Genomic DNA, 18,159 nt, shown 5'->3' on the forward strand with positions numbered 1-18,159 from the left:
TCATTTCTGGAAATCCAGAAAGTTGTGCACTCTATGCTCTAAGCAGGTGTCATAGTGCCTGTCCTGCTACCCCAATGGGGGATTGGTTATTATTCCAACCTCTTTCTGGTACAGAAACCGAATGGTTCATACCGTCCTATCCTCAACCTCTAGTCCCTAAACAAATTTCTCAGGGTACCGTGGTTCAGGATGGAAACTCTGCATTCCATTATTGTTGATATGGAACCTGGGGATTTTAGGGTGTCTCTGGATATCCAGGATGCCTACCTGCATATCACTGTTGCCACAGCTCATCAACGTTTCCTCCGATTTGTTGTATTGGATCACCATTACCAGTTTCAAGCTCTACCCTTTGGTCTCTCCACGACAAGATGGGTATTTACCAAGGTAATGGCGGTCATGGTGGCCCACCTACAGCTTCAGGGGGTTTGCCTGCTACTCTATCTGGACGACCTTCTACTGTTAGCAGGATCTCCAGAAGTACTTTGCAGCCATCTGCAACTGACTAGATCAGTGTTGTAGACTCACGGTTGGCAGATAATTTGGAAGAAGTCCTCCCTAACTCCATCCCAGAGGATGATCCATCTGGGTGCTCTGTTGGGCTCTCATCAGCAGCGGATCTTCTTAACAGAAGAAAAGATCTCTGTGTTGCAGACAAGGAAACGCACTTGTCTATAGGGTCGCCGAGTGTTCATTCACTCAGCAATGCGCTTACTGGGGTCCATGGCTTACATAAACAGTCAAGGAGGAACTCCAAGTCAGGCGGCCCTGAAGGAGGTGTCCCGCAACCTGGGCGGAAGTTATCTCCCAACCATCTCGGCTGTGTTCATCCCAGGAGTCCTCAACTGGGAAGTGGTCTTCCTCAGCTGGCACGATATGCATCCAGGGGAATGGTCTCTTCACCAGGAGGTATTTCAATTCCTAAGTGGACAAAGGGGGGCCTTCCAGATATAGACTTCATGGCCTCCAGACACAACCGCAAGCTGCGGGTCCAGAACAGAAGACGCTGCGGCTCTCCTGGTAGCGCTCTGTCGGTACGGTGGACCTTCCAGTTTGTGTACCTGTTTCCTCAGTTCTTCCTTCTTCCACGTGTGCTTAGAACGTTCAAGGTAGAAGGGGGTATGATCCTGCTGGTGGCTCAGGCTTTCCTACAGGCGGGCTTAGAAAGGGTCTCCGCCTTGCCTCCTTGAAGGTGCATGTTTCCTGCACTCTGAGTGTGGTTTCAGCGTAGGATTGCTCCGCTTCCTGTTATCCACACCTTTATGCGGGGTGTCCTTCCCACTCAACCTCCCTTTGTCACACCAGTGGCTCCTTGGGATTTGGCTGTGGTCCTTAGGGCTCTCCAAGGACCTCCATTTGAACTCCGGGGTTCAGTGGACTTCAAATGGCTTGCAGCGCAGATTGTATTTCTTCTAGCTAGCGCTTTAGGTAGAAGGATGTCATATTTGGGGGGGCTCTCTCGTTGCCCTCCCTTTCTGATTTTGAACAGGAACAGGGCGGTTCTTAGGCCCTGGTTTCCTTCCTAAGGTGGCGTCTAGTTTTCACATTAATAAGGAAATTATAGTACCGGCCTTTATCTCACCAGACTTTTCAGCAGGTGAGGCCTCATTGGATGTGGTACGTGTTCTCCGTATTTACGTGGACCGTACCAGTTCCCTTCGGTAGTCAGACTCCCTGTTTGTCCTCTACGGTTTCCATAAGAAGGCAGCCAACAAACAGTCGTTGGCAAGGTGGATTGCAGGGCGATCTCTGAGGCTTGCACTCATGAGGGCGTTCCAGTACCGCCCTCTGTTACTGCTAATTCTACTCGGTCTGTGGGTCCCTCGTGGGCAGTTTGCCGGGGCGCCTCAGCTGTTCAGCTTTGTACGGTGGCCACATGGTCTTCTGTCCATACCTTTGTAAGGTATTATGCATTTGATACCTTTTGCCTCTCAGGATGCTTCCTTCGGGCGGCAGATTCTCCTTTCTGCACAGGAGCGTCCCCACCCTGGAAGGTACTGCTTTGGGACATCCCCAAGGTATCCTGTGGATACCCTATGGACCCTGCAGTAGAAAATAAGAGATATGGTAAGAACTTACCTTTTGTTATCTCTATTTCTACGAGGTCCATAGAGTTCCACAGGACTCCCACCCTGTCGCACCTGTGCTTAAGATGGGTTTAGTTCTGGTCACCAGTTTTCAGTCTCCTTCTCTGTGAGAGTGCGACTATTGTGTGTTCCAGTCTTCCTTCTCTCTGTTTTCCCCTCCTCTGGCCTATGGCTTGGTACGTAACTGACGGTGCCTTGGCCTGGGGGCGGGGTATAGGAGAGGAGGCCCCGGTAAATCCTGGGACTAAAAGATTAACTGTGTGGTGCCCGACGGCAGAGCCATCGCCTATACCCCAAGGTATCAGGTGGAACCCTATGGACCTCGTAGAAATATAGATAACAAAGGTAAGTTCTTACCATATCTCTTATTTTTCTCTTTAAATGCAACTTCGTTTAGTTTAATTTATGTCCATACAGTATATTAATTATGAGAGGGAGGTACTTTGGGGTGTCTTTTATTATGTGTCACTTTTGATTTTTTTTTTTTTTCTGTGAAGGTTTTTTTTATTGTGTTGGTAGACCTGAAATGTGCTTTTCTTTAGAAATGTAACAAGATGGTGCAAGTGCTCCTGTTAATGGTATGGGAGACCTGATCTCCACCACCTCCCTGGTAGTGAAATAATCAGCCTGTACATTAGCAAACCAGGGCCTAACTATCTAAGGGCATCCCCTCCTTTTTTTTTTTTTTTTTTTTTCTTTTTCTTTTTTTATACATTTTATTGGAGGCATCAGACAATATTGAGAAAAGAGAAAATCGAACCAGCTGAGGACACTCCTGTGCAGAGGCGATCTAAAACAAACATATCAGTCAAGTATGGAAAGCTGGTTTGGAAAAGCCAGTAAACAAAGAAGTACCATATATACTGTACATCATTAGACAGTACAGAGGTCAGATGCCTCATTTTCAGTTAAGAAGAGAAGATGCCATGATACTGAATCCAGGGATTCCAAGTCTTAAATAATGAGTATGCTAGTCATCAATTTAACTAAAAGACAAACCAAATCTCTTTTCTGAGAGCATCCATAGTAGGAGGAGATTGCATTTTCCAGGCTCTAGCAAGGAGGCAGGCAGCAGCACTCACAATGTGCAGTATGCACTTGTTAAGGTGCTCAGAATCTCTACAGTACCAGACTGCTCCACCAAATATGGAGAAAAGTGCCAGGCATTTGGCAGTTTCTCCAACAAGACCAAATTAAAATTTTATTAGACCCTCGTGTCAAATCCAAACTCTCTAAGAAATGCCAACCAATCTACCCAGTTCTCATTTTGATTGGTGATAACGGTTTTATCCCTGCAGACACTGCTATATTGGCCCTTGTAGCGTCACACCAAAGCCTTTACATCGTGAGTTTACACTTTTGTAAATAAGTCTTAGTTGGTGATGTATAATGTATACAAATTAAATCAACTGCTGCAAAAGGGTATCCGAATGGAAGATCGTCAGTCAGTAGATCGACCGGCAATAGGTCAACAGGTTCAACTGGTTGACACATTTTTTTCTAACATTTAAGGTTAGAGTTAGGCACTTGGGGGAGGGTTAGGCTCCCGGAAGGGACGGTTAGGGTTAAGCTGGGCACACACTAAAGCGATGTGTACCCAGACGATATGATGGCCAGTGGGCTGACATATCGTATCCACGGTACATATCAGAAAGATGCAATGAAGGATGGAACAATCCCTCGTTCCCTCCTTCATTACCTTGCACAGCACCGCATGCGATATTGGCTGACTGGAAGCAAATTAACCATACACCCTGAACGATCTGGTCAATATGTAGTTTCTGGCCGAATCAGAACGACGTATCGGGCCGATACTGCTCCAGTGTGTGCCCAGCTTTAGGCACTAGGGGGAGGATTAGGGTTAGGCGCCAGAGGGAAGGTTAGGGTTAGGCACTAGGGTGAAGGTTAGGATTAGGGTTACATAAATAAAGTTGTAAATTTGTGTCGACCATTTGAACATGTCGACCATTTATCAGACCACCTTTTTCCCTGTCAACCTTTGACTCCAGATGGTCGACAGGGAATAAGTCAATCTAGACACTATATATCTATTCTACCACACAAAAATGTCAGAAAATAAATAAATAGAGATGGCGCTCAGGAGTACATATAGATTTAAAATGACCATATGAAATGTTTTTATACACAATAATGTTTAATCTAAAGTAAATGGAAAAAAGTAATAAATACAAAATTAAAACAACTCTCTAAAATACATAAGTATACACATGATACAAAAGTAAAATAAATGCAAATATACTTTGTTTCGCCAGACTTGTGCTGATGGTAGTGTAAAATACTATTGCCTATAAACGTCAGTAGACATAGGGGGTCACTCAGGCCCGCTCGCGAGCGGCAGGACGCTCGCAAGCGGATCAATGTTCCCCACTGCGCATGCGCACGACGGAGGGAGCTCCGTCGTGCGCATGCGCGAGACCCGGCGAGCGACGGGCTCACCATCGCTCCATGTCTCGCACCAAAGGGGGCGTGCTGTCGATGTTGTTTGACAGCACGCCCCCTATGGTGGGCGTGCCTGCCAGACGGAGGCGTTCCCATGGGAACGCCTACCGTCTCAAGCCAGCCCCACTGACATCACTAGTGATGTCAGTGGGAGTGATTTTGGCTCTGATAGAGCCAAAATCACTACAGGGCTTGCGGCAGCGAGACCCTACCGCAGGGTCTCCGTCGCAAGCCCGATGGTCGCGATGGTCAAGACCATTGCGACCATCATCATGGACGCTCACATAAGCTGTGGGTGGTAACCCACAGCTATGCGAGCGTTCATGAGGACGCTCCAAAAAAAGTAGGAGGGCCCTGATTCAAAGCGTTCAGCTCTGAATCAGGCCCATAATTACCGGTATCCAGAAAGTCCTAGAGGAAATGTGCAGTAATCCACGATTGTATAAGTAGCGGCTATAAAGAATTCTGAATGCACAGTCAGTAAGGTAATCTCACAAGCCCGGGAGTTTCACCATCGGGTATTGGAAGTATGCTGCTTGGTTAGTAATGAACCAAAACGGTTCTGAGTAGTGTCGTGGGAATTCCACAATGTAGAAGATCACAATCCAGGACACCTGAGCAGTCCGCTCTGTGGAGTCCAACTGCTATAGATAAATATCTCGGTGTCAGTTTGACATACTACGGACATAAAGCACCCACGCTGTGGAGTTTTGCTGTTGCCAGTTGAGTCCCTTGTTACCAGATAATCACAGTAAGTGTAAATGATGATCCGGCTAAGAGGTCCAAAACGTCCCAAAATACACAGGCAAATAGTAATCAGGTGCAAGTATTTTAAAGTCTAAGCGCTGGTAATAGCCTACCACAACCCTGCAAAATAACTTTTGTTACTTACAAATGACCAATGATTATTGTATGTCCTTTTTCACTTCCATTTTTTTATGTTTTTACTTTTCAGTGGATGTTTATAAAACATTTTGCTTTATGAGAAATCTTTTTTCAAAAGAGTTCATCTTCTTTCCTGGTTTTGAAGAGAAGGTAAGAGATGTCACTCCACATTTCTCCACATGAGTAATGGGCAAGTCTGACAAGTGTATACAGTATAATGATAATTAAATCTTCGATATGCCGTAAAATAATGTCCTCTTTGCACTAAAACTGTTGTCCATTTGTCTGCCAGTCATTTTTGGATAATTTAAATAAAATCATTCTTCTAGTACGATTGGTGTATATTTTCCCCTTTAATACTGTAAGAGCATTTTTATTTTGCAATAAATCTCTCTCCATAACCATCCAGCTTGCTCTTCGTGAGAAGCTAACCCGTAACAGTGCCTGGAGACACTCAATGATTTTAGACTTAGGGTTATATTTACGAAAGTGCAGGTTTTTTTAAAAAATGGAGATGTTGCCCATAGCAACCAATTAGATTCTAATTAACATTTATCTAGCACTTTCTAGAAAATAATAGCTAGAATCTGATTGGTGGCTATGGGCATCTCCACTTCTAAAAACTGGCACTTTAATAAATATACCGATTAAACTTTTAAACCTTTACTGCAAAAGATCCCTTTAGTTATTTTGGTTAAAACTGCTGCATAACCAACATGCTACTGCACAGATTATGCAACCTCAATGGTTTCAGTTATTCCTGAGCTACAGTTGTTATGCAGTATTACTAAGTTTGGAGGGAAAGGGGGTTGGGTAATTGGGGAAAAAATATGTGTAGTTCCCTTTTTAAAGGTTATGTACACTAGAGATGCATTTTTAACTAACCACCCCAAACCCCTTACAATCAGGAATTTGAATATTCCATAACCGAGAGCCCCATAGTCTAGGGCAGGGGTCTTCAAACTTGGCCTCCAGATGCTGTGGAACTACACATCCCAGCATGCACTGCACATAGTTTTAGCATGCTGTTATATCAAAAAGGTGGCAGTGCATGCTGGGATGTGTAGTTCCACAGCAGCTGGAGGGCCAAGTTTGAAGACCCCTGGTCTAGGGGGTGTGATATGTATTACTGCCGGCCGTTCAAATCCCGACAGCGGCTGCCCGACAAAGGAGGAAATCCTGATTGTCCTAAAGGTAAGTATCAACTAATCTAATTCTACCCCCTAACCCTCCTTCAGGGTGCCTAACCCTAACCAGTGTGCCTACTCCTAACCCCCCCTTCCCCGCTGTCTAAACCAAAGTCCCCCAGGGGGGTGCCTAACCCTCCCTCCCCCTAGCCTAACCCTAACCTCCCAGGGGGGGGTGCCTAACGCTAAGTCCCCCCGGGAGCCCTACACCTAACCCAACCTCCCCCCCCACCCCCGCGGCTGTCCACCCGGTGGATTTAGACGCCTGTAATTCGTCCCTAGTCGGGATTACAGTCTCTGGCATTTAGATCGGCTTCCGGACTACATCCCAGTCTAGGAGAACATGTCCCCTGCCAATTCTACAGTGGTCTGTTGTTTTCCAACTTGACAAGTCATCAAAAAGCTAAGACCTCATAAAATAGTTGTACTTAATTAAGAGAATATAAAGAACCTATGAAATAAATGATCAATGACTCAAATGGTATGCAATCAAATATCCAAATCCATCAGCCATAATATTAAAACAACTTACAAATGAACAACATTGATTATCTCCCCTAGATTGTAGGAGCACTTCTAGGACAGCCTTCACCTTCCCAGCTGTATTGTGTATGGAGAATTGTGTGCTAATTGTTACTTGTGCTCTGTTTATAATTTGGTTACTGTAATGTAATGTTCTGTGTACCCTTTACTGTATGTACGGCGCTGCGGACCACTTGTGGCGCCCTATAAATAAAATGTAGTAGTAGTAGTAGTAATAATAATAATGTCTTTACAATGCCACCTGTCAAGGGGTGCAATCTATTAGGCAATAAGTGAATACTTGTTTTTGAATTTGATGTGGGAAGCTGGAAAAATGAGGGTAAGGATCTGAGCAATTTTGACAAGGGCCAAATTGTGATGGTTAGACGACTGGATCAGATCATTGTCTTGTGTTCCCGGTATGCAGTGGTTAGTACCTACCAAAAGTGGTCCAAGGAAGGACAACCACAACAGGGTCATGGGCGCCTAAGGCGTGGGGAGCGAAGGCTAACCCGTCTGGTCCGATTCCACAGAAGAGTTATTATAGCACAAACTGCAAAAAAATATAATGCAGCCCCATATGCTTGCTGCGGGTCTGAGTAGCCGCAGATCGGTTCCCATGCGAAAGCGCCTACAATAGGCATGGAGCAATGGAAGATGGTGGCTTGGTCTGATGAGTCACCTTTTCTTTTACATCATGTGGTCGGCCGAGTGTGTGTGCATCATTTATCTTGGGAAGGAATGGCACCAGGGTGCACTATTGGGAAAAGGCAAGCCGGCGGAGGTAGTAAGATGCTCTGGGTCGTATTCTGCTGGGAGATCTTTTGTCCTGGCATTTATGTGGATGTTACTTTGATACATGCCACCTACCTAAACATTGTTGCAGACCAAGTACACTCCTCCATGCTAATGGTATTCCCTGATGGCAGGAGCCTCTTCCAGCAGGATAATGTGCCCTGCCACACTGCAAACATTTTACATGAATGGATTGAAGAACATGATAAAGAGTTAAAGGGGTTGACTTGGCCTCCAAATTCTCCAGATCTCAATCGAATCGAGTATTTGTGTAATGTGCTGGAAAAACAAGTCTGAGCCATGGATTTCCCACCAGCTACTATAGGACGCTTTATTTATATATAAAGTGTGTGTGTGTGTGTGTGTGTGTGTGTGTGTGTGTGTGTGTGTGTGTGTATATGTCAGGGTTCAGCCTAGGATCGGCTATCTCTTACCTCTCTCTAATTTCGGTAGTTCCCGTGAAAGACACTTTGCAACTTAAGTCTTCTACTTCTAGTGGTTCGAAAAAGTCTCGGAAAAAGAAGAAGAGTCGATGACTTCCTGGTGACCAACCTTTCTATGACAAGTTGACCATTTTTTCCAATTATTTAGTCCCAATTGAAGTTTGAGAGACCATCTGGTAGTTGTGTACCTTGTTCTTCTAATCTTCAAAAACATCTTATGTCTTCAAAGATTTTTGACTTTCCTGTGTTTTCAAGTATTTTTTGTGTCTTTCTGAGGAGTTCCAGCTGAGCTTTTGTGGGTGTTCGGTGCCCACCCTAAAAGGAGGGGGTACTGTCAGGGTTCAGCCTAGGATCGGCTATCTCTTACCTCCGTGCCGGCTTCCCCTGACTTCCTTGTGGTCAGACGCCTGGTGCAGTGAGGGGTGAGATGCTGAGTATTCTACCTTAGGTGCTTTTGCGGACTTCCATGGTCGGCTGTGTGTTTTGGGGATCGGAGTTACCATCATGGGCGCTGCCATGATAGTTCCTCTCATGTGACAGTCCTCCTAACCAATGGTAGCATGATCTCAGTCAGCTGACGCTGTGCTCCAATAATCTGCTACCCCTGGGTATAAATCTGACCCCAGAACTTCAGGAAGATGCTGTTTAACTTTTGTTATTCCAAGTGCCTGTGTTACTCCCACTGTTGCTCTGTGCTAAATCCTTCAGCGTGTTGCTTCAGCCTGCTCACAGTTTCCCAGTTTCCTGTATTCGCTTCCATGCTAAACCTTACTCTGAGACTTTAGCTTTCTCACAGTCCTTCAGTGTTTCATGTCCCTTCCCTGTGTGTCTTTGTATATGTGCTGCTAATTATATTGCAGCTTTCCTGTGGCTATTACCCTGTATCACTGAAGTGTCAGATTACCTGCTGGTATTAATTAGACATGTGCTGGGGGGTCCAGCTGTGAGCTGTGTCAATCTGCTCTGTCTTGTCAGTGCAAATCTGCACTTGCAGTTAGCACTCTCCCAGTGTATGCCTATCTTCTCTATATGTCTTGTCTGTGCAATCTGCACCTGCATATATAATTATTCCCAGTATTTTGCCTTTGCCCAGTACCAGCATTTCTAGCTCTCCCAGTATTTGGCCTTTGCCCAGTACCAGCATTTCTAGCTCTCCCAGTATTTGGCCTTTGTCCAGTACCACATTTCTAGCTTTCCCAATATATTCCTTGAGTCCACTCTACTCTTGTATGTGCAATCCCCAGTATATGTTTGTGTTTTCCTGCATATTTAGCAAACTCCAGTACCTGCCTTTTTATAGCACAACAAGAGTTCAGAGTCTCTACAAAGTGCATGAACAAATGAGCACATAAGAAAGCAGTTATTAACAGTACTAAACAATGCAGGTCTACCACATGGTTTATAAACATTGCTGCATTAGTGATCATAACCCTTAAATAAGCAGCAGGGCACCAGCAACCAAGTGTTAGGTGCTGTTGTGGGAGTTAGGAGTAAATGATAGTATAAGTGAGGGATGAGGGCCCTGCTAGTCAAAGCTTACCTTCTAAAGGGAAAGGGCTGACAGACAGGTGACACAGATGGGGTAGATAGTGAGAAGGAGTATGGAGCAGTGGGTTAGGATGAGAGCTAGAAAGCTTTGATGAAGAAGCTTCTCTGGAGAGCCCACTTGAAGATTAGTAGAGAGGTGGGGCGTCTGATTGGGAGGGGGAGAGAATTCCAAAGGTGAGAGCAGCACAGGCAAAATCTTGGAGACGGGAGCGGGAGGAAGCAATCAGTTGGCAAGAGAGGTGACATGCATTTGTGGAGCGAAGTGGGCAGGCAGGTGTGTGGAGGGAGATGAGGTCAGAGATGTAAATGGGAGAGGATTGGGTGAGGGCTTTGTACATACACAGTCGAGTGACATTAATTTGATGTCAGCAGCATGTAGCCCATGAAGTACGTCACGTTCCATGCACTGGCTTGGTGGGCGATCGGCCGCATGCACACATCAGTTGTTGCTGTCATGGGGCAATTTATCTGAGTTGCAAAAAGGGATGATTATTGACTTTCTGGCCAAGGGTGGCAGTATTTCTGAAACCGTGCAAGTATGTGAACTATTCATGTGCTGCTGTGGTGAAGGTGTATCGTGACTGGACAAATGGCACCATTGTGAATAACCGATGTGAAATTTGCGGAACACCACGTGCCATTAATGTGAGTGGTGAACTTCGCAACAGTGGAACAGCTCACTGTCAAAACGAACCTGGGGGCCACCAGATGTGTGTCTAAAACGACAGTTCAGCGATCTTTGCTGCGTATGGGGCTGTGAAGCAAACTCATGGTTACTGCTCCTCTGCTAATGAAGGTGCATTGTTGGAAAAAAGGCTTCAATTTTCACGCCTGTATTGAAATTGGACCTCCACTGATTAGCGAAGGGTTGCCTTCTCCGATGAGTCACGTTTTCTGCTTCATCGATCGGTTAGACGTTGACGTGTCTTCCCTGAGGCGGATGGGATCTTCCAGCAAGGCAATGCAACCTGTCACAGGGCTAGAAATTTCCGACAGTGGTTGGACGAGCATGACCAAGACTTCCAAGTACTTCCCTGGCCCCCTAATTCCCCGAACTTGAACGCAATTGAGCATGTGTGGGACTACCTTGTTCGCTCCATGGACACTCCACCATGCACCCTTCAGCAGCTGTGGGATGCACTGCAGTCATCATAGCTCCAGATACCTGTGCCAACCTACCAGAATCTTAGTGAGTCACTCTCAGCCCGTCTAGCTGCTGTCCGTGCTGCACAAGGCGGTTACTCTGGCTATTAGCTGGTGGTCATAATAATGTGACTCAACTGTGTATATTAGTATGACTTGGCTACATTGTATAAACAGAATATTTTTTATTTATTAATAAAATTCAGAGGATCAAAAGCAATCTTAAAACATGCCTTATTAAAATATATAGGATAAACCTATACAGTGTTTACATTAACACACAAGATGGGCCTATCTTTCTATATTCCTCTTAAGTGTTTGATTTACTGAACTACAAATAATTTTGGGGATAGTAGTTTTACTTACCTACTGGTTGAGGTGTAGGAGGTTGTTAGATAAAAATATATTACTTCAAATTACTCTATTTTCAGATGTATAACGTAATTTACGTTCTCTCCCCATTTATACGTATACAATGCTTACACATAGCATACTGAAGGTGTTTGTCAGCCCTTGATTATCAATCTCTTTCTATATTTCTACAGTGTCTGTAAATAGGAGGCCATTGGCTGACCTCCTTGGTAAATATGACTAAAGTTGGAAGTGATGTACAGGTCCTGTGTTACAGCCCCCACACAATGAGCGATATAGCGGCCGATCCGACAGATTGGAACGATATCGCAGCTATGTCGTTCCGTGTGTGGGCATGATATCGTCCACTGCGCACTCCCGTGGGGTCGTCTGTCGCTCCTCCAGGGGGGGCTGGCATGTTGGGCACTGGATCGCTCCGTGTGTGGGGACAGCCCGATATGTCGGAAGTCTGATCGTGGATCGCATCGCTGGGTGCACATCATACTGTGTGTACCCAGCTTTAGGACCAGTGCTCTTCAATTTGTTTGTAGATGATGTGGTGGTTGGAATTTATACGGTTTTTTTTTGTGTTTACAGATGTAACAAAGTAGTGTAAAAGTTACCATACAAGGGGGCCCATTTATCAAAGTGTATTTGAGGTAAAATCCCCGAAAACATCCGTTTTCGGGGGTTTGCCTCAAATACTAAGTATCCCCTGTATATATTAAAGAGGGACCGCAGAAGCTATCTCCGATACCTGCTGTGATCCCTCCATTACCGCTGGCAGCCACATCCCCCATAGGTTTCTCTGGGGGATGCGATGCTGCCAAATTTACCAATATCCGGAATGCGATGCATTCCAGATATTGGCCCCAGCAGCCAACCGCTGTAGCGGAGCCCGTGTCTCTGCATGTCCTGGATGATCCGGCCGAAGAGATTGCTTTTTGCAATGTGATCAGGGGCGTTACTGGCATGCATTGCAAAAGCGATCATTGATAAATGGGCCCCAAGATGTTTATCCACAGAGACATGGATACATTGGGAGATTGAGCAGTAAGATTACAAATGCACTTCATTGTAAATTATTTTAAGTGTTTGCATTTTGAGGCTTAAAATATGTACTTGTCCTACTTCTTATCTACAATGTGACTTGAGAGAGAATGATCATTTGCCTTTTTTATAAGGCACTAGTGCAGTGTTCTCTCTAGAAAATGGCAGTTGGTTGGCATTAAGAATTAGCCAGTTGGGGGCAGTGTAATCTGGCTGGAGGCACTTAAATAAAATGTAAAGACTCTTACAGTTATTGCCCACTTGCTATTAGGACACAAATATAATTAAATCCAGCAATGCACGTCTGCACTCTTTCTCTACCCTTTTGGCAATGCTCTCGCCATGTAAACTGTGTCCTATATCTTAAAGATGGGGGAGGGATCTCTGATGAGAGTCATATCTGTTACTGTGTGACAGTAACGTAATTGAAGAGTGACTTTCGTTTTGGGAGTCAGACCCCTGGAGCAGGATATAGTAGTGCGGGGCAGCATGTAAAATAAAATAAAATTAAAAAAGCTGGACGGAGCACCAGTGAAATTGATCCTGGGGAAAACACTGTTAGTGAGTATGCCATTCAATGTTGGGCAATTTATCCAAAAGTCCTGCAACTACAGAGAGCAGAATTAGTTAGGGCATGGAAGATGACAAGGGGTATAGAGCAAAGATTGTCCTAGTAAAATCTATGTGCACTAGAAGAAATAAGATTAAGGGGAGGGTGTATGATCATGGTGTATAAATGTATTAATACCAAAACTTTTCTGGAATCTTCAGCTTTATATACCTATAGATTTCCCAAGACCAACCCTTGTAGCTGAAAGAAAAGAGACAATCTCCACCACCATGTATGACGCTGCAGAACCCTGGTGGCACCTTATAGCATTAATAATAATATACGATAAGAGTTCCTTTCTGACCCATGAATCTGGGAAGCACTCCCACAACAATTGCTACAGACACTGTAGAAAAATGCAAGAAAGGATTGAACATTTTCCCAATAATACAGAAACAACCAGGCTACTGGCATTAGTAACGCAATATACAATGTTAGACTTCGTCCAGGGGATGGTCTGGTTGCCATTATGGGGCAGGAAGAATTTTTCTTTTCTCTCCTAGGGCAAGTTGGAGAATAGAGTTATTTTAAATTGAAGATGACATTTTGAATTGAATGGACACAAGTATATGTTTGTTTTTGTTTTTTCAACATAAACCACTACAGTGTGTGCCTTGTTTGGCATTGCTGCTCAGTGTATGTCCAGTATGTTAAACCATAGTGCGTTGTGACTATTTACTAAGTGCCATTTTTCCTTTGGCAGGATTTTGAAGAAGGCTGCTTTCTGCTGTCCAAGTGTGATGTCATTCATGTAACTCCACATGACGTGATCATGACTGAGAAAGGGACAGATACGGCTGTGTTTTTATTCAGAATGTTACAGCCCTTCTTAGAAGGTTACCAGGTATCTTTAGTATGACGTCTGTGTGGCAGCAGAGACTGATTTGATTGGCAGTACATTTTATAAAATGTTCTGCATAATTCAATATTTAATTTTGCAAATGTTTTAAATTATTATATATTTTATATGTAAGATTGTTAATTACACAGTAAATATTCGGTTTGCTAAATTTTTTCCAGGTGGCCTACATGTACCTTTCACAGGAGGTGTCAGAGAGCGTAACAGAAAAGCAGTACATATCCGGTGTAAGGAGTTTTGTGTCACAGCGCATCATAAACGGTTAGTGCAGGTGCTTTGTTACATCATTGGGAACAGTTTAACACCGTATTCATGAATTTTTTTATTTATTTGTTGCCTTTCTGCTAAAACTAATTATGGCTAGGAAAGGGGTTGAATTAGCTTCACTTTGCTTCTTTTTTTTATGATGCATGGGCAGACCTAAGCTATGTCCCACAAGGTTACAGGTGATGCAAGTAATACATTCCCTGCGCAGCAAACAACTGCAACTACCTAATTCACAGACTGGCTTAATAAATTACATCCGAATGTGTGGAAATTTATATTCTTTGTGTACAGTTCCTTTATTTTAATATTTTGTAGCATTAAAGTGGCACTGCCGGTGTGGTGTATGTAGTTTTCATAAACACACTGACAATTTGTGAAGACCAACATCTGCTGAATTGCTAATTTCTGAGCACAGATGGTGTAATGGTTAGCATTGCTGTGTCACAGTACTAAGATCATGGGTTAAATTTCCACCAGGGCCCTAACTGTTTGGAGTTTGTATATTCTCCCCGTGTTTGTGTGTTCCTCCCACAACATACTGATAGGTTAATTGGCTCCTGACAAAAATTAACCCTTGTGTGTGAGCATGTGGTATGGAAATATGGATGGTATGCTCTACTGGGGCAGGGACTGATGTGAGTGGCCAAATATTCTCTGTTTATTACCAGTTATTTATACAACGCAATCACATTCTGCAAATACATATACATAAATTGGACATATGATATAAATCCATTTCTTAGAAAACAACGCCAATGGGTTAATGGGAGTATTTTTAAAGCGCAAGTCATTGAAAAGGCAAAACCAGGTTGATTTTTGCCTTTTTAATGATTGCCGTTTTAAAAATCTCATGCATGCATCTTGGAGGCTATTACATAAAGCCCCTAATGTCTACCATGAACTCCTGATACTATCTTTGCATAAATGCTGTGCTGTAACTTGATAGACAGATTTCATTTTGGCTTCAGCTGTTTTTCTTGTGAGCATTGGAGATGGGTATTTTGTCTGGAAGTTTGAGAAGAAGTGTAGAATAATTCTTCAAGCGGCATCAGACAGAAAAGGAGAATTGTTTTAACACTGAAAAAATAAATAATGCTTTGGCTGTATGAGAAAATAGATGTACTATTTCCTGTATTTATTCATTTACAAAATACTGATTGCAAAACAGAAATTAAGTTGTTTTTTAATACATATAACTTTTACAGGAGTAACAAGATGTTATGAAGCCTTATCTTCTGATATGCAAAAGAACACACTGTCATCCTTTGTACAGCTGGGAATTGTGAAAGTTTGTAAATTGTGAGTATAATATATTCTTCCTGCTCTTATTGGTGGTTGTTGTTTCTATCAATACAAAACCAATGGTGAAATATAAGCCACCCTGCCCTTTACTGCAGAACTCCATAGCTCCAACCACTAGTAGATTTAATTTGACTGTATTTAAAGAAAAAAAATAATAATCATTTTTATATATATATATATATATATATATATAATATAATTTCTACTTTAGAGTCCATAGGGGTCCACAGAGTGACCTTGTGGTATAGACATGGCAGAGTCATCCGGACACCATACAGTTAAACTTTTCCTCCCAGGGTGCATTGGGACCTCTCCTATACCCCGCCCCTGGGCCAGAGGCACCTCAGTTCATTGAGTGCCCGGCCGAAGTCGGGTTACCGTGCGTAGTAGGGGGTCTGTCAAGCAGCCCCTGAAGACTTTTATTATTTTTTTTTAAAAAATCCTTTATTGTGCGGACAGTCCAGGGGACGTCCGCGCTGCCGCATAATCACCCTGCCGGCTCCGAGACGCCGGTACAGATCCGGGGATCTCTGCAGGCCTCCGGGGTCTTACCTAGCTGGACGCGACGGGGACAGGTAAACGGCTGATCATCGCGGTGAAGAACAGCTGGGCGCAGTCTTTTTTTTTTTTTTTTTCCCAGGGCTGGGGATGACAGCTGTGGAGCCAGGCACAGAGTCCTACACTCTCCACTAGACCACCGGAGGCACAGAGGCTGGCAGGGTGCGGGGAGACACTGTAGGAGCCCAGCGTCCCGGGGGTTAAACACTGGCCAGGGGAGGCAGCCTTCCCTGTTCAACAGCCGACTCCTCCCCGCTGCACAGCGCACCTTTCCACCGCGTTCTGGCTGGGTTGTGGCAGCCCTCCTCCTCCGGATCTGCCCCCTTAGAGATCTCCGGCGGCCATTTTCTCCTGGCTGAAGTTGCAGATCTCACAGGCGGTGTGGAGCCCGGGTCCCTTTACATACCTCTCCTCCTGGTCGTGGTCAGTGTATGTAGCACTATATATCCTACCAGACACTAAGTCTGTGTAGTTGAATGGTAGTGCCATTAAGTGCAGGTGTTGATTACGCTGCATTGTATGTGACTGTATGCTAGCGCTGTCTGTTTCACTTTCTCCTGTCAGCCATTTTACTGTCCATGTACCTTTTCTTACTGGGCCCTTATAACAAGTGTTGTCAGGGTGCCTCCTCACAGTATAGTTTTCTTTCTGTGTGTTGGGTCACATACTGTTACTGGTATTCTACTCGTTATGTCTGGTAGTGAGAGTGATATGCCAAGTCAGGCTCCAGGCCGGCTGTTCTGTAAAAAGTGTTCATCGGAGTTAGGAGTGGGAGACTTGTTCTTGAGGAATTATGTTTCAGGTGCTTTGCCCCTCCAGGTCCCTCTGCGGTATCTGCCACTCCACAGGAGCCCCCTTGGGCGTGCTTTGCACAAGCACTAACAGCCATTGCGGGGCGTTTAGCAGGTCCTCCTGTGTTTTCCCCGCCAGGGTTTACACAGCAGCAACTTATGCCCTCTCCAACCCTGCTTCACCCATGCAGGTGTTGTCCCCTCAGTGGGCTAATACGATTCCCACTGCGTCACAGAGTGTGGCTGAGGTGCGGCAGGGGGAGGCCAGCTAAAAGAGTTTTGCCGTCATCGCAATCTACTCTGTATGATGACGTTGATATGTCATCTGATGATTTGCTGCTCCTGGATGAATCTGACTCTGAGTCCCCTACACAGGAGGTAGAGGCCAAGTCAAAGATATATATTCCAGGTCTGATATAGACTGTGTGGGCAGCCTTAATCATAGCTGAGGACAAACCTCCAGCGCCTAAGTCCAAACATGCCTTTTTCAAGGATGCTAAGGTGACTGCTGCTATATTTCCTTTGTCTGACCAGCTGGTGGACCACCTGGAAGTGGCATGGGGAAAACACCTGGAAAGCGCTACCAGCCGCAAAAGCATCTGTCCTATGCTTACCCTTTTGCTGAGGATTATTTTACTAAATGGGAGACACTTTGTAAAAAGCGCGACCCTCCCTATGCCTTCCATGTCGTCCCTGAAGGATACAACTGATAGAAAGGTGGAGGTTTGCTTGAAATCTATTTATTCCCTTTCAGGTGCTGCGTGCAGACCAGCTATGGCTATCTGCTGGGTGGCTAGGGCTATGGAATGTTGGGCTAACACCCTGGTAAAGTCCTTGGCACCGAATGCTACCAGAGAACAGTTGAATCTTGTGGCAACCTCCGAGATTCAGTTACCTTAGTTAACGAGGCGGCTTTAGATATCCGCTTATTAAATGCTAGGATCTCCACTGCCGCCCTTGCGGCACGCCGCTCTCTGTGGCTTCATTCTTGGAGGGCAGATGCGGACTCCAAGAAGGGTTTGGAGTGTTTACCTTATGAAGATAAAGTCTTGTTTTGTCCTAATTTGGATAAAATCGTGGATACATTGGCAGCGACTAAGTCAGCTTGTCTGCCCTCTGCTCCTGCTCCTTCAGGGTCTAGGACTCTGGACCTCATTCAGAGGCGGTCGTTAGTTGCAAGCGGTTGCACTGAATCAGGGCGGCCACTTGCATCCTGAACAACCGCCTCCTTGTCGATCGCTAAGCTGTGGGTTAACACCCACAGCTCTAGCGACCGACCATCGGGGCTTACGACCAGACCC

At 44.8% G+C, this 18,159-nt stretch overlaps 1 protein-coding gene across 1 annotated transcript in view; it reads left to right on the top strand.

The window, feature by feature from the left end:
* GNPAT (glyceronephosphate O-acyltransferase) overlaps nt 1-18,159 on the top strand; it is a 118,669-nt gene that overhangs the window by 85,614 nt on the left and 14,896 nt on the right. Inside the window, exons 11-14 of the mRNA XM_088457434.1 lie at nt 5,503-5,582; nt 13,785-13,925; nt 14,102-14,201; nt 15,413-15,506. Coding sequence (XP_088313560.1) covers nt 5,503-5,582; nt 13,785-13,925; nt 14,102-14,201; nt 15,413-15,506 — 415 coding nt within the window. The remainder of the gene's footprint in view (nt 1-5,502; nt 5,583-13,784; nt 13,926-14,101; nt 14,202-15,412; nt 15,507-18,159) is intronic.

This window comes from Taudactylus pleione, unplaced genomic scaffold, assembly GCF_031769625.1.
Source record: "Taudactylus pleione unplaced genomic scaffold, aTauple2 ptg000760l, whole genome shotgun sequence".
NCBI classification, from domain to species: Eukaryota; Metazoa; Chordata; class Amphibia; order Anura; family Myobatrachidae; genus Taudactylus; species Taudactylus pleione.